Source organism: Scyliorhinus canicula, chromosome 4, assembly GCF_902713615.1.
Source record: "Scyliorhinus canicula chromosome 4, sScyCan1.1, whole genome shotgun sequence".
Taxonomy (NCBI): Eukaryota; Metazoa; Chordata; class Chondrichthyes; order Carcharhiniformes; family Scyliorhinidae; genus Scyliorhinus; species Scyliorhinus canicula.
In genome coordinates this window covers 74,864,395-74,879,565 of record NC_052149.1, presented here as the reverse complement: position 1 = coordinate 74,879,565, position 15,171 = coordinate 74,864,395, and the positions used below count along the sequence as shown (strand labels likewise).

The window sequence follows — 15,171 nt, the reverse complement described above, 5'->3', positions numbered from 1 at the left end:
AGGAATGGTTGTTGGATGTTCCGGGGTATAGATGTTTCCGTAAGAGTAGGGAAGGTGGTAAAAGAGGTGGAGGAGTAGCATTGTTAATCAAGGATAGCTTAACGGCTGCAGAAAGGCAGTTTGAAGAGGATCTGCCTACTGAGGTAATATGGGCCGAAGTTAGAAATAGGAAAGGAGTGGTCACATTGTTAGGAGTTTTCTATAGGCCCCCAAATAGTAATAGAGATGTGGAGGAGGAAATTGCAAAACAGATTATGGATAGGTGTGGAGGTCTCTGGGTAGTTGTCATGGGTGACTTTTAACTTTCCAAATATTGATTGGAACCTATGTAGGTCGAACAGTTCGGATGGGGCAGTTTTTGTAGTGTGTGTGCAGGAGGGTTTCCTGACACAATATGTGGATAGGCCGACAAGAGGGATTTGGTACTGGGTAAAGAACCGGGCCAAGTGTTAGATTTGTTTGTGGGAGAGCACTTTGGAGATAGTGACCACAATTCGGTGTCTTTCACTATTGCAATGGAGAGGAACAGGGCCATACGGCAGGGCAAACTTTATAATTGGGGGAGGGGTAATTATGATGTGATTGGCAAGAATTAGGGAGCATAAAATGGGAACAGAAACTGTCAGGGAAAGGCACAAATGAAAAGTGGAGCTTGTTCAAGGAACAAATACTGCATGTCCTTGATGGGTATGTCCTGTCAGGCAGGGAGGAAATGGCTATGTGAGGGAACCATGGTTCACAAAAGAGGTTGAATGCCTTGTCAAGAGGAAAAAGGAAGCGTATGTCAGGATGAGAAAACAAGGTTCAGTTGTGTCGCTTGAGGGTTACAAGGTAGCAAGGAATGAGCTTTAAAAAAAAAAAGGGCTTAGGAGAGCTAAGAGGGGGCATGAGAAGTCCTTGGCGGGTCGGATCAAGGAAACCCCCAAGACCTTTTACTCTTATGAGAGAAATAAAAGAATGACCAGGGTGAGGGTAGGGCCGGTCAAGGACAGTAGTGGGAACTTGTGCATGGAGTCGGAAGAAATAGGACAGGCGTTGAATGAATACTTTTCTTCAGCGCTCACCAAGGAGAGGGGCCATGTTTTTGAGGATGAGTGTGTGATACAGGCAGGTAGGCTGGAGGAGGTAGATGTTCTGAGAAAGGATGTATTAGCAATTTTGAAAAACCTGAGGGTCGACAAGTCCCTTGGGCCAGATGGGATATATCCAAGGATTCTTTGGGAGGCAAGGGATGCGATTGCAGGGCCTTTGGCTTTGATCTTTGGGTCCTCGCTGTCCACGGGGATAGTGCCAGAGGACTGGAGAGTGGCGAATGTTGTTCCTCTGTTCAAGAAAGGGAATAGGAATGACCCTGGTAATTATAGGCCAGTTAGTCTTTCTTCGGTGGTCGGTAAGTTAATGGAAAAGGTCCTGAAGGGTAGGATTTGTGACCGTTTGGAAAGATGCAGCTTAATCCGGGATAGTCAACATGGATTCGTGAAGGGCAAGTCTTGCCTGACAAATTTGATTGAATTCTTTGCGGAGGTAACTAAGTGTGTAGATGAAGGTTGAGCAGTTGATGTTGTATACATGGATTTTAGTAAGGCGCTTGATAAGGTTCCCCATGATCGGCTAGGCTCATGAAGAAAGTAAGGAGGTGTGGGATAGAGGGAAATTTGGCCAATTGGATAAGTAACTGGCTATCACATAGACAGAGGGTGGTGGACGGAAAATTTTCAGACTGGAGACCAGTCACCAGCGGTGTACCACAGGGATCAGTGCAGGGTCCTCTGCTATTTGTGATTTGTATCAATGACTTGGAGGAGGGGGCTCAAGGGTGGGTCAGTAACTTTGCTGATGACACCAAGGTTGGTGGAGTAGTGGATGAGGTGGAGGGCTGTTGTAGGCTCCAAAGAGACATTGATAGGATGCAGAGCTGGGCCGAAAAATGGCAGATGGAGTTTAATCCTGATAAGTGCCAAGTGATTCATTTTGGTAGAAAAAATTTGAATGTGGATTACAGGGTCAACAGCAGGGTTCTGAGGAATGTGGAGGAACAGAGAGATCCTGGGGTTCATGTCCACAGATATCTGAAGGTTGCCATACAAGTGGATAGAGCCGTGAAGAAGGCTTCTAGTGTGTTAGCGTTTATTAATAGGGGGCTTGAGTTTAAGAGCCATGGGGTTATGCTGCAACTATACATGACCCTGGTGAGACCACATTTGGAGTATTGTGTGCAGTTCTGGTCACCTCATTATAGGAAGGATGTGGAAGCATTGGAAAGGGTGCAAAGGAGATTAACCAGGATGCTGCCTGGTTTGCAGGGTAGGTCTTATGAGGAAAGGTTGAGGGAGCTAGGGCTTTTCTCTTTGGAGCGGAGGAGAATGAGGGGCGACTTAATAGAGGTTTATAAGATGATGAGGGGGATATATAGAGTGGACGTTCAGAGACTATTTCCTCGGGTGGATGTAGCTGTTACAAGGGGGCATAACTATAAGGTTCAGGGTAGGAGATATAGGAGGGATATGCTGTGATAGTGGAGTCGGACACTTTAGGCACTTTCAAGCGGTTATTGGATAGGCACATGGCGCACACTAGAATGACGGGTAGTGGGATAGCTTGATCTTGGTTTCGGACAATGCTCAGCACAACATCGAGGGCCTAAGGGCCTGTTCTGTGCTGTTATAGAGGTTAAAGATTTTTGTTGCTGTTCTTTGTAGCGACGGTTTTTTATGAAAAGTACATATTTGACTTTTTTTCCCTGGGACTGGGCGGGAAAGGAAAGGCCTGAGCAGGGAATCTGCCACTAGCTAACTTAAGTCGGCTAGTGAATGGAGGTATTGTAGGGGGGGAGGGGCTGCAGACATTGGAGCCTGGTGATTAGGTTTCAATGGGTCAAGGAGGTGAGAAAAGGGAGAGGATCGACACTGAGATGGTGTTTCCGAGAGGGAGTGTAGTAGAGGGGGACTTTGGGAGAGGGGTATGGGGTTTGCTGTCAACAAAGGATAGGAACGGGTCAGGCTCAATGGGTAGGGCCTGAAATTGTGATGGTGGATAAGCAGGGAGGGTTGGGGGGGCAGAGCCCTCCTATTAGGGTAGTTACTGGAACGTGAGGGGTTTGGGAGGCCCAGTGAGAGGTCGAGGGTGCTTGTGCATTTGAAAAGTTTGAAAGCAGATGTGGCGATGCTGAAGGAAGACTCATTTGAGGGTGAAGGATAAGGGGAGGTTTAGAAAGGGCTGGGTTAACCAGGCGTTTCATTCGGGTTTTGACAGTAGGGCACGGGGTAATGCGGTTCTGGTGAATAAAAGAGTGAGGTTCCAAATGGAGAAAGTTGTGGCAGATCAGGGAGGCAGGTACGTAATAGTGACAGGGGCATTGGTAAACTTATATGGTCCCAACTGGGATGATGCAGGGTTTGTAAAGGTGTGTGGGGCCATCCCCAATTTGGATTCACGTGAATTGATAGTGGGTGAAGACTGGAATATGGTGCAGGAGCCAAAATTGCACAGGTCACGACTGCAACCGCTTACCCAGTCGGGGGAGCGAATGCGTTGGCTAGGCTAATGGTGAAAATGGGAGGAGTGGACCCTTGGAGGTTCTTGCACCCGGAGGTGCGGGAGTATTCTTCTCTCCAGTTCTTAAGGCCTATTTGCCGATAGATTTTTTTTTGTGGTGGGGAAGTCGGTCGGGGTCAAGAGGTCGAAATATTCGGCAATTGCGATATCGAACCATGCGCCACATTGGGTTGATATGGTGTTGGGGAAGAAAATAGTGCAGACGATGATGGAAATTTAATGTGGGGCTGTTGGGGGACCGAGAGTTTTATGATCAGATTGGAAAAGTAATTGAGGAATATGTGCGGTTTAATTGTACGGGCGAAGTCTCATAGGCGGTGACACGGGAAGCTTTGACGGCAGTGGTGAGGCGGGAGGTGATATTGTTTAAGGCAAAGGTGGATAAGGAGGAGAGGGTGGAACAGCAAAGGGTAATAGATGAGACGTTGGAAGTGGACAGGAGGTATGTAGAGGATGTGGACCCGGCACTGTTGGAAAAGAGGAAGGGGTTGCAAGCGAGTTTTGACCGGCTGTCCACAAGGAAGGCGGTGCACCAATTGAGGTGGGCGAGGGGAGCAGTCTACAAGTATGGAGAGAAGGCGGGATGCACGTTGGCAGGTCAACTTCGGAGTGAGGCAGTAGCAAGTGAAATTGTTCAGGTGTGGGATAGGGCAGGCAAATTGGTGGTGGCTCCAGATCAGATTAATAGGGTATTTGAGGAGTTTTACGTGAGATTGTATAGGTCGGAGCCACCTGGGGAGGATCGGAAGATGCAGGAATTCCTGGATGGTTTGGAATACCCAAGGTTGGGGAAGGGGGCAGGGCCATATTGGAGGGGGTGATAGTAAAGCAGGAAATATAAGATGTGATTGGGAGGGTGCAGTCGGGGAATGTAGCAGGGCCAGGTGGGTTTTTGGTGGAGTATTAGAAGAAATTTAAAGATAAATTGGCGCCGCTGATGGTGAGGATGTTTGAGGAGGCGATAGGGAAGGGGGTGTTGCCACAGACTTTGGGGCAGGCAGTGATCTCCCTGTTACTCGAGAAGGATAAGGATCCGACAGATTGTGGGTCCATTCTGTAGGCCGAGGACTCACTTTAGATATCTGGGGGTGCAGGTGGCACGGGATTGGGGGAGGGGGGGCCTCCTTAGGTATATCATCACTAGTCTGGTGGGGAAGGTGAAAACGGGTCTGACAAGGAGGGATGGTCTCCCTCTGTCGCTGGCAGGTCAGGTACAGGCTATTAAAATGAACATGTTGCCGCAATTTTTGTTTAATTTTGTGCCTGCCGATCTTCCTGCCAAAGGCATTTTTCAAGGAGGTTTAAAAGATGATTACCTCGTTTATATGTTATGTGGGGGGGGGGGTGGGGGGGGGGGGGGGTGGTTCGGATTAGGACGGTGCTGTTGCAGAGAGGATGGCAGTCAGGGGGGTGGGTCTTCAGAATCTAATATTCTATTACTGGCTAATGCGGAGAAGATGAGGAGCTGAGTTGGGGGGAGCACTCGCAGTGGGTTAGAATGGAGGAGAGTCTGTGTAGGGGGTTGGGGCTGAGGGCTTTGACAGCGGCGCCGATCTCGATGGCCCCGGGGAAATACTCAGAGTCCAGTAGTAGTAGCAATGTTGGAAATCTGAGGCAATTGCACCAGCACTTTAGGCTGGGGACGGGGTCAAGGGAAATGCCGATTCGGGGAATCACAGATTTGAGCCAGGGAAGTGGTATGGGAGTTTTCGGAGATGGGAGGAGAAGGGAGTCAGGGCATTAAAGGATTTGTTTCTAGGGGGGCTGGTTTGCGGGATTGAAGGAACTGGGGGCGAAATATGGGTTTGGGTAGAGGGAAATGTTTTGGTATATGTAGGTCCGAGATTTCGCTAAGAAGTAGATAGAGGTTTCCGGTGGTACTGGCCTCCACACATTGGAGGATGTGCTGACAACAGGCAGAATGGAGGAAAGAGTGGTGTCGGTGATTTATGGGGCAATTCTGGAAGAAGAGAAGGCACCGCTGGAAGGGATTAAGACAAGTTGGAGGAAGAGTTGGGAGAGGGCATGGAGGAGGGGTTTGGTGTGAGATGCTCCAGTGGGTGAATGCCTTAACTTTGTGCGTGTGGTTGGGGCTGATATAGCTGAAGGTGGTGTATAGGGCGCACGTCACAAAGAAGAGGATGAGCAGACTCTTTGAGGGGGTAGAGGAAGTGTGTGAATGTTGTGGGCGGGCCCCGCAAACCACGTTCATATGTTTTTGGTCCTGTCCAAAGCTCGAGGGGTATTGGAGGGAGGTGTTCAGGGTAATTTTGAAGGTGGTACATGTGAGGCTTGAGCTTGGTTCTCTGGAGGCCATATGCGGGGGTTCGGATTGACCAGGGTTGGAAGCTGGTGCGGGGGCACATATTTTAGCCTTCGCTGATTGCCCAAAGGGGAATCCTGTTGATGTGGACGTCAGTCTCTCCACCCTGTCACCTGGTGTGGTGGGGGGATCTGTTTGAGGTTTTTAACACTCGAAGGTGAAGTTTGGTTTGAGGGGAAGGATGGAAGGGTTCTACAATTCACGGGCTTTGTTCATTATGCACCTTCAAGAATAGGATGACATGGGGGGCAGGGGAGGATGTTGCCGATGACGAAATATGGGTGGATCCCTGAATCGTTTTGATGTTTGCATTTAAAATGTTGAGGGTTGTTTGGGGGTTGGTGGGAGGAAGGAATTGTTGGCCAGAGGATTGACATTGTATTTGTTACCATTGATCCATTGATTGTTGGTGAATGTAAATTTTGATGAAATTGTGAAGAGGGAGGAGAATAAAAATATTTTTTTTAAAAAGAATGAAAAGATCTCTCAGACAAATTGTGTTACATAACAAGCATGTTAACATCAGATGGAAAGTGTGACCAAGAAATAAGACAAAGGATTCGAGCTGCCAAAGATGCATCTGAAAAAAATGAGGAAGATTATGATCATCGCAAAGTTAAACATGGAAACAAAACTGAGAACTGTGGAATTCACATTTTGACATACAGAAGTGATTATTGGACGATTAGTGAAGCATTGAGGCTGCAGAGTGTAGTTTTTGAGTTGAATATTTTATAAAGATATTTTGGACCAGTTATACTATCAATGAAGATATCTAAGATTAAAAGAACTCTGCTGACCATAATCAGGAAGAGACCGTTGGAATTTCTTGGGCATGTAATAAAAAATTGGGATTTAAAAGGTCGGATGGTAAAAGAGAGCGACGTTGGCAAAAAAAGATTTTTCTAAGAACTTCACAAACTGAATCAATGCACCATCAATCAAGATGGTTTCCTCCAGAGCAAGTTAACATGGAGGTCCATGCGCACCAACACCCTCTTAAGTCATGGTAATTGAAGAGAGAGGTTATGACATTCTCAGGAAAAATTGGATGGGGGGTGGAAATGCTGCAAAAAGTATTAGGTGGTGGAATAATTTATTATAGTACTGGAAAGTATGAACATTCTGAATGAGTTAAATCAGAATCCTTGGGGTTAAAATTAAGAAATAGGAAGGGATAGAGATAGAGATAGAGAAATACAGAACAGGCCCTTCGGCCCACGATGTTGCGCCGAACTTTTGTCCTAGGTTAATCATAGAATTTTGGACAATTTGTCATGGCCAATCCACCCAACCTGCACATCTTTGGACTGTGGGAGGAAACCGGAGTACCCGGAGGAAACCCACGCAGTCACGGGGAGGATGTGCAGACTCCACACAGACAGTGACCCAAGTCGAAATCGAACTTGGGACCCTGGAGCTGTGAAGCAATTGTGCTATCCACAATGCTACCGTGCTGCCCTTAAGAAGTTAACCTACACTCCCTTATTCTACCCTAATCCAAGTACCTATCCAATAGCCGTTTGAAGGTCCATAAATTTTCCGACTCAACTACTACCACAGGCAGTGCATTCCATGCCCCCACTACTCTCTGGGTAAAGAACCTACCTCTGACATCCCCTCTATATCTTCCACCATTTATCTTAAATTTATGTCCCCTTGTAATGGTGTGTTCCACCCGGGGAAAAAGTCTCTGACTATCTACTCTATCTATTCCCCTGATCATCTTATAAACCTCTATCAAGTCGCCCCTCATCCTTCTCCGTTCCAATGAGAAAAGGCCCAGCACCCTCAATCTTTCCTCGTATGACCTACTCTCCATTCCAGGCAACATCCTGGTAAATCTCCTCTGCACCTTTTCCAAAGCTTCCACATCCTTCCTAAAATGAGGTGACCAGAACTGCACACAGTACTCCAAATGTGGCCTGACCAAGGTTTTGTACAGCTGCATCATCACCTCACGGCTCTTAAATTCAATCCCTCTGCTAATGAACGCTAGCACACCATAGGCCTTCTTCACAGCTCTATCCACTTGAGTGGCAACTTTCAAAGAACAATGAACATAGACCCCAAGATCTCTCTGCTCCTCCACATTGCCAAGAACCCTACCATTAACCCTGTATTCCGCATTCAGATTTGTCCTTCCAAAATGGACAACCTCACACTTGTCAGGGTTAAACTCCATCTGCCACTTCTCAGCCCAGCTCTGCATTCTATCTATGTCTCTTTGAAGCCGACAACAGCCCTCCTCACTATCCACAACTCCACCAATCTTCGTATCATCTGCAAATTTACTGACCCACCCTTCAACTCCCTCATCCAAGTCGTTAATGAAAATCACAAACAGCAGAGGACCCAGAACTGATCCCTGCGGTACGCCACTGATAACTGGGCTCCAGGCTGAATATTTGCCATCCACCACAACTCTGTCTTCTATCGGTTAGCCAGTTTGTTATCCAACTGGCCAAATTTCCCACTATCCCATGCCTCCTTACTTTCTGCATAAGCCTACCATGGGGAACCTTATCAAATGCCTTACTAAAATCCATGTACACTACATCCACTGCTTTACCTTCATCCACATGCTTGGTCACCTCCTCAAAGAATTCAATAAGACTTGTAAGGCAAGACCTACCCCTCACAAATCCGTGCTGACTATCCCTAATCAAGCAATGCCTTTCCAGATGCTCAGAAATCCTATCCCTCAGTACCCTTTCCATTACTTTGCCTACCACCGAAGTAAGACTAACTGGCCTGTAATTCCCAGGGTTATCCCTATTCCCTTTTTTGAACAGGGGCACGACATTCGCCACTCTCCAATCCTCTGGTACCACCCCTGTTGACAGCGAGGACGAAAAGATCATTGCCAACGGCTCTGCAATTTCATTTCTTGCTTCCCATAGAATCCTTGGATATATCCCGTCAGGCCCGGGGGACTTGTCTATCCTCAAGTTTTTCAAAACGCGCAACACATCTTCCTTCCTGACAAGTATCTCCTCAAGCTTATCAGTCTGCTTCACGCTGTCCTCTCCAACAATATGGCCCCTCTCATTTGTAAATACTGAAGAAAAATACTTGTTCAAGACCTCTCCTATCTCTTCAGACTCAATACACAATCTCCCGCTACTGTCCTTAATCGGACCTACTCTCACTCTAGTCATTCTCATATTTCTCACGTATGTGTAAAAGGCCTTGGGGTTTTCCTTGATCCTACCCGCCAAAGATTTTTCATGCCCTCTCTTAGCTCTCCTAATCCCTTTCTTCAGTTCCCTCCTGGCTATCTTGTATCCCTCCAGCGCCCTGTCTGAACCTTGTTTCTTCAGCCTTATATAAGTCTCCTTCTTCCTCTTAACAAGACATTCAACCTCTCTTGTCAACCATGGTTCCCTCACTCGACCATCTCTTCCCTGCCTGACAGGGACATACATATCAAAGACACGCAGTACCTGATCCTTGAACAAGTTCCACATTTCACTTGTGTCCTTCCCTGACAGCCTATGTTCCCAACTTCTGCACTTCAATTCTTGTCTGACAGCATTGTATTTACCCTTCCCCCAATTATAAACCTTGCCCTGTTGCTCGCACCTATCCCTCTCCATTACTAAAGTGAAAGTCACAGAATTGTGGTCACTACCTCCAAAATGCTCCCCCACTAACAAATCTATCACCTGCCCTGGTTCATTACCAAGTACTAAATCCAATATGGCCTCCCCTCTGGTCGGACAATCTACATACTGTGTTAGAAAAGCTTCCTGGACACACTGCACAAACACTACCCCATCCAAACTATTTGATCTAAAGAGTTTCCACTCAAGGGAGATTGTAAAATTCTCTAATGGAGGCCACCAAACTGTGGGTATTATTTAGACTAGGTGGGATCTCGATGTGTATAGAGACTGAGAAAGGAAAATGTGCAGATGGTTCAAGAACAACAGGACAATAATTATGTTAACTATACCCAAATAGCCTGGGGTGAACAAAATACAGATATTCAAAGTTTTTCTTGAATGTCCCCAAAAGGGACAAGACTAAATCGTCATGTTTCTAGTCTTAAAGGAGCAGATCATTGCTTACTTTTACTCCTGGGAAATAAATGGGATGAATAAAGGATGAAATCAAACATCTAAGTGATAGTCGCTGACAGTTGGATTCAATTTGAAAATAGATAGGAGAAGAATGATGACCTCAAAAGACCATTAAAAAATGGGATGAGATCTGGCTCTTATTAATTGGACTAAGGATTGGGCATAGGAAGTACCCTATTAATAAATATGAAATACATCGAAATAAGGGGGTGGACGAACCGAAGGGCTGCATCATACTCCGAGACATAAGGTAATCTAATGGATAGATAGATGGTAGATGTCACCTAGTGCTAAGAATGACATTCATTTTGGGAAGTAAAAGGAGGAATACTGAAGAGTATGGAGAAGCAAACAGGCATAGATTTTGAAATACACAATTCTTTGAAAGTATATATGCAGGTAGGGAATTCTGTTGTTTAAAGATGGTCATTAGAGTATTGAATGTGTATAATTGATAGGTCACCATTAAGAAAGAGTGCTGTGGGTAGTTTTGGACATCCTTTTGTAGAAAGCATATCCAAGCCAAAGCAAAATACTGCGAAAGCTGGAAAATCAAATAAGAACAGAAAATGCTGCATGTACTGAACAAAATGGGTATCATCTGTGATGAGAGCAATGAAGTCAGGTTAATGACCGTTGGCCAGAATTGGAAAAAGTTAAACATGTAGAGGGGCTGGGAATGGGAAAGGATAAAGAATGGAAGGAAAAGTCTGTGATTGGGTGGAAGGCAAACAGTGGCTGGGGAAGGTGAAAGAATAAAAAGAAAAATCTGTGATAAGATGGAAAACACGTGTGATTAAATGACACCTCTTCTTGACATTTAATTTCTTCTGTCCTCACCCACCCTAATACAAACCTTCCCTCTTGTTCTTTCATCCCTGCTTCATTGAAAATCTGTTGCATCTAACTTGCAGTTCTGATTGAAGCTTATGAAAATGAAAATCGCTTATTGTCACGAGTAGGCTTCAATGAAGTTACTGTGAAAAGCCCCTAGTCGCCACATTCCGGCGCCTGTTCGGGGAGGCTGTTACGGGAATCGAACCGTGCTGCTGGCCTGCCTTAGTCTGCTTTCAAAGCCAGTGATTTAGCCCAGTGTGCTAAACAGCTCCTGGCTTATAGATATGAAAAATCAATTCAATTTTTCTTTCATTTAATGTTACCCGATCTGACAATTTCCAACAGTTTGTTTTTATTTTGGACATCAAAATCAAGTTCAGTGAAAATTCACCAAGTATGTTCTAAGAATGCAAAACTATAGTTCTAGCAAATGCCATGATTAGTTCCATTGGAACAACAAAGAACAACATCAGATTTAATGGATTTTCAAGAGTTTTGGTGGCATGAAATGGAAATTTGATTTTCTGGCGCTTGGGTCTGTAACAATGCATGTAAATCATCACCTTAAAGTGAGGAGACGGATTAGGAGAAATTCCTTGCTACAGAATTTGTTAGAGCATGGTCATGGGAGCAGTTTAGACCGTGATCATTGTGCCTTTTTGAGAAACAGGCAAGCCTTAGGGAAGTGAGTAGGTCACTAGAATTGGCTATGGAATGCTCATGCAAAGAGTTCAGATCTTTGGTTTTGTGGAAATGCAGAAGTGTTCCCATCAGACAGTGATTGGACTCTCATTACACCTACTGTTAGAAGTACAGAATAGTTTTTACAAATGTCCTGTTAATTTTTTTAAAAATCGGAGCTCAGCTTGAACATGGTTTATTTATGTATCATCTTCTGAAATGGCTTGGAGATAAAGTTCAGTACACATCTGTTGGACAGAAAATAGGGCAGCACCTTCTGGTTCTTTGTGGAGAGCGGAGTGCAATAAGACATAAAACATTAAAATGCATCACATTTACAGTCAGTTTTGAAATAAATACCCTGTAATAAGGAGTGACTGGATAGTGATTTTTCTTTCCAATTAAGGGTTTATTTGGCATGGCCAGTAAACCTACCCTGCACACATTTGGGTTGTGGGGTTGAGACTGGATAGTGATCAGGAATGGAAACACTAACTTTTTTTTCCTTGTCTACCTGACTCTTCTCCAGAGCCAAAATCGACAAGTCACATCAGTAGAAACCAGATATTTGACTTTGACAAAGAGCTCTGACAAAGAGTCATCCAGGCTCAAAACATTAGCTCCATCTCATTGCACAGATTCTGTCAGACCTGCTGAGATTGTAGTATTTCTGTTTTTCTGTTTTTTGTTTCCGATTCCAGCATCTGCAGTAATTTGCTTTTCTAAGCAGATATTTAACCTGGGACTTTACTGTTCTATGTGGTTAATTTTCTTTCTGGGGAGTTGTATTATGTCATTGAGAATATTCTGGTTTTCCATGTTTGAATTTCAGTGATTATCATAGAATTTACAGTGCAGAAGGAGGCCATTTGGCCCATCGAGTCTGCACCCTACCCAAGGTCAACACCTCCACCCTATCCCCGTAACCCCACCCAACCTAAGGGCAATTTTGGACACTAAGGGCAATTGATCATGGCCAATCCACCTAACCTGCACATCTTTGGACTGTGGGAGGAAACTGAGCACCCGGAGGAAACTCACGCGCACACTGGGAGGATGTGCAGACTCCGCACAGACAGTGACCCAAGCCGGAATTGAACCTGGGACCCTGGAGCTGTGAAGCAATTGTGCTATCCACAATGCGACCATGCTGTTGTAACAATTACTATTTTAATAGAAAATGCTTGGAATAGTCAGCCAGTGTGAAGAGAAGCAGTTAACGTAACTTTTTCTCTCCACACGTGCTACCAGACACAAGTATTTCCAGCGTTTACTGTTTTTAAGATTTCTTGCACCAGTGATTTGTTTTTTGTCTTACTGTTAATATAAAGTATTTACAAGATGAGCTTTTTCAAACGAGATCTAAGATTAAATTGTTCATTATTTTCCTCAAGTCTCCAGTGACTGGCCAGAAACGTGCATCTTCCTACCTCCTGCCTTCCCCTGAAGTGAGTCCAGATGGCGGCTACGTTGGGCAGCACTCTCAGGGTCTCGGTGGTCATTATGCGGATTCATATTACAAGAAAAAGAGGATATTTTGACTTTTTTGCTGTGTTATTTTTGCTGCTGTTTCTTTTTGCCTAATGCTAGATAATTCTTTTAAATGTGAAATTGCTTGTCAATACATTTATGTTTAGAAAAACTGATTTTAAAAAAACATAAATTTTAATGGTCTCCTTAATTTTTATTTCAAAGTAGTTTTTAAAATCTGACTCCTCTTCTCCTCCTCCTGCCCCCCCCCCCCAACCACCCCCAAACCAGGTTTTAAAAAAAACACATTACCATGCATTTTGGTTCATGCCTGCTATAGGCAGTCTTGACCTCATTGTTTTGAAGGCAGCTGCACAATCTGGTTTCAAATTTTTATGGTTTTTGCAAAGCGGGACCAGTTTTAACTTCTCTCAATCAGTCTTCATTGAATGTGTAAGAATTGTAGAGCTTTCAGCTTAATCACAACTTAAATGTTTCACTCTAGAATGTATTACGGTTTTTGGTAGGAGGGAAGAAAGAAAGGGCCATGGAAAAGTAGGTGAGAGTTTATTTCCCTCCCTCCCAACTATTTTTCTCCGTTCAATCATTTCACATCAGGTACACCTCTATCATTTAGTTATTGAATTGCACTTTTTTCAGATTTCATTTTGCATATGTGCAATGTTTTTACTGTACATGAAAATTAGCTTTTACCATGGATGAACACTTGTTCTCTGACTGCACGAACTGACGTATATATTTGATGTAGTTGTCTTCAGTATATTTACACTATGCAGTACAGCCTGCTCCCACAGACCAAAGCAAAGATGTTGGGTTTTTTTGTGTAATATATCATATGGCACTTAAAATGCAGAGGTACTTTCTTCCTTTCAGTGAAGTGTTCTATTCTGGCTGCTTTGAAGGTTACTGCTGGGTCCTTGTTTTATTGATGGGGTGATTACTCTATGAAGTAATTTTTACTGCTGATATATGTATGTGTTTTTGAATTAATACTGATATGTGATCTAGAATTGTTTGGGGACTGTGATAGTATAGTCCGAGTAAAAAATGTTTCTACCTTTAACTGGGGAAAAGCAGGAGTTCATTTCACTACACTTGAATTGGAAACTGTGGTTTATTTTCTTGTTTTTTGCATAGTAAACAAAGTAAACATCTTAAAAGAATCACCTTTTTTCTGCTTTTCTTTGTCCTTTTTAGGAAGCTTTTTTTACTAGATAAATTTTTTTTGCAACTTTAAACAAAGCTGGTACTGGCTCAAAATATCTGATGCATTAACCATCATATTATAATGCTGCAACATAAAAGGGACAGCACTTGCGTCCCTGAAGGTATCATGACTTAACTTACTGGGTAGTATTCCGAGGAGCGTTTGGGGAAAAAATAGAAATGGTTGCATTTAGAAGTGCTTGATGCTACCCCCTATCTAGCAGTGGACAGAGTTAAGTCTATTGGTACAGCCCAGAAATTTTGTTTTTTCATTTTTAAATTGCTGCCTTAAATCTTCCTCATTCCAAGTCAGAAAGTGGTTGGGCAGAGAGTTGGGAAGTTGTGGATTTAATACTAAAGATCTACTTATAGGTAGACTCGGTAGAGATAGTTCTATAAATTGAAATATCCATGAGTTTGCCTTCTGCAAAGACTAAGCTTTTGCTTGGGGACTGATGGGAAATACTTGAGAAAATAGCCATAGGTTTAGCATTTGCCTCCTTCAGTAAAAGGACTGAATATAATCTGAAGGTGTCTTAAGCTACAGTTAATAATGATATATGTAGATGAATTTAACATGATCTCTTCATGAGTTAATGCAGTTAATTCTCCAACTTTAGTGTTCCTGCATAGCAATTTCTGCAATATAGTGAAGCTAAATGTGGGATTGAGCCACACTCTACAAAGGAGGGAATGGTGAAAGACTATCTAAGTGGAGCATTATTGTATCAAATGGGCAATGGTACTGCATAAAATAAGCAATGGTACAGCATAGAGTATTCTTTGCAACAGAATGACCAATTAGTTTTAACGGTGTCCCTTAGTCCGTGGCATTTTCCACATTACAATAAGCTCTACACAAGTTTGTAGAATCCACAAGTGTTTTTGCTGGTACTCCAAAAATGTAATGATTGAGTTTGAGGGTCTGTGCATGCAGATAAGCATGGTTAGACAGTGTACTGTCCAAGCTGAGACAATTTTTTTTTTATAAAT

The 15,171-nt window shown here is 43.9% G+C and overlaps 1 protein-coding gene across 3 annotated transcripts in view; it reads left to right on the top strand.

Moving 5' to 3' along the window:
• The window catches only part of raver2 (ribonucleoprotein, PTB-binding 2), a 120,226-nt gene extending 106,091 nt beyond the window's left edge, over positions 1-14,135 (top strand). For all 3 annotated transcript variants that reach the window (XM_038794478.1, XM_038794479.1, XM_038794477.1), the window contains one exon: positions 12,876-14,135. In XM_038794478.1, coding sequence (XP_038650406.1) covers positions 12,876-13,022 — 147 coding nt within the window. In that variant the 3' untranslated portion in view covers positions 13,023-14,135. The remainder of the gene's footprint in view (positions 1-12,875) is intronic.
• Positions 14,136-15,171: the final 1,036 nt, after the last annotated feature.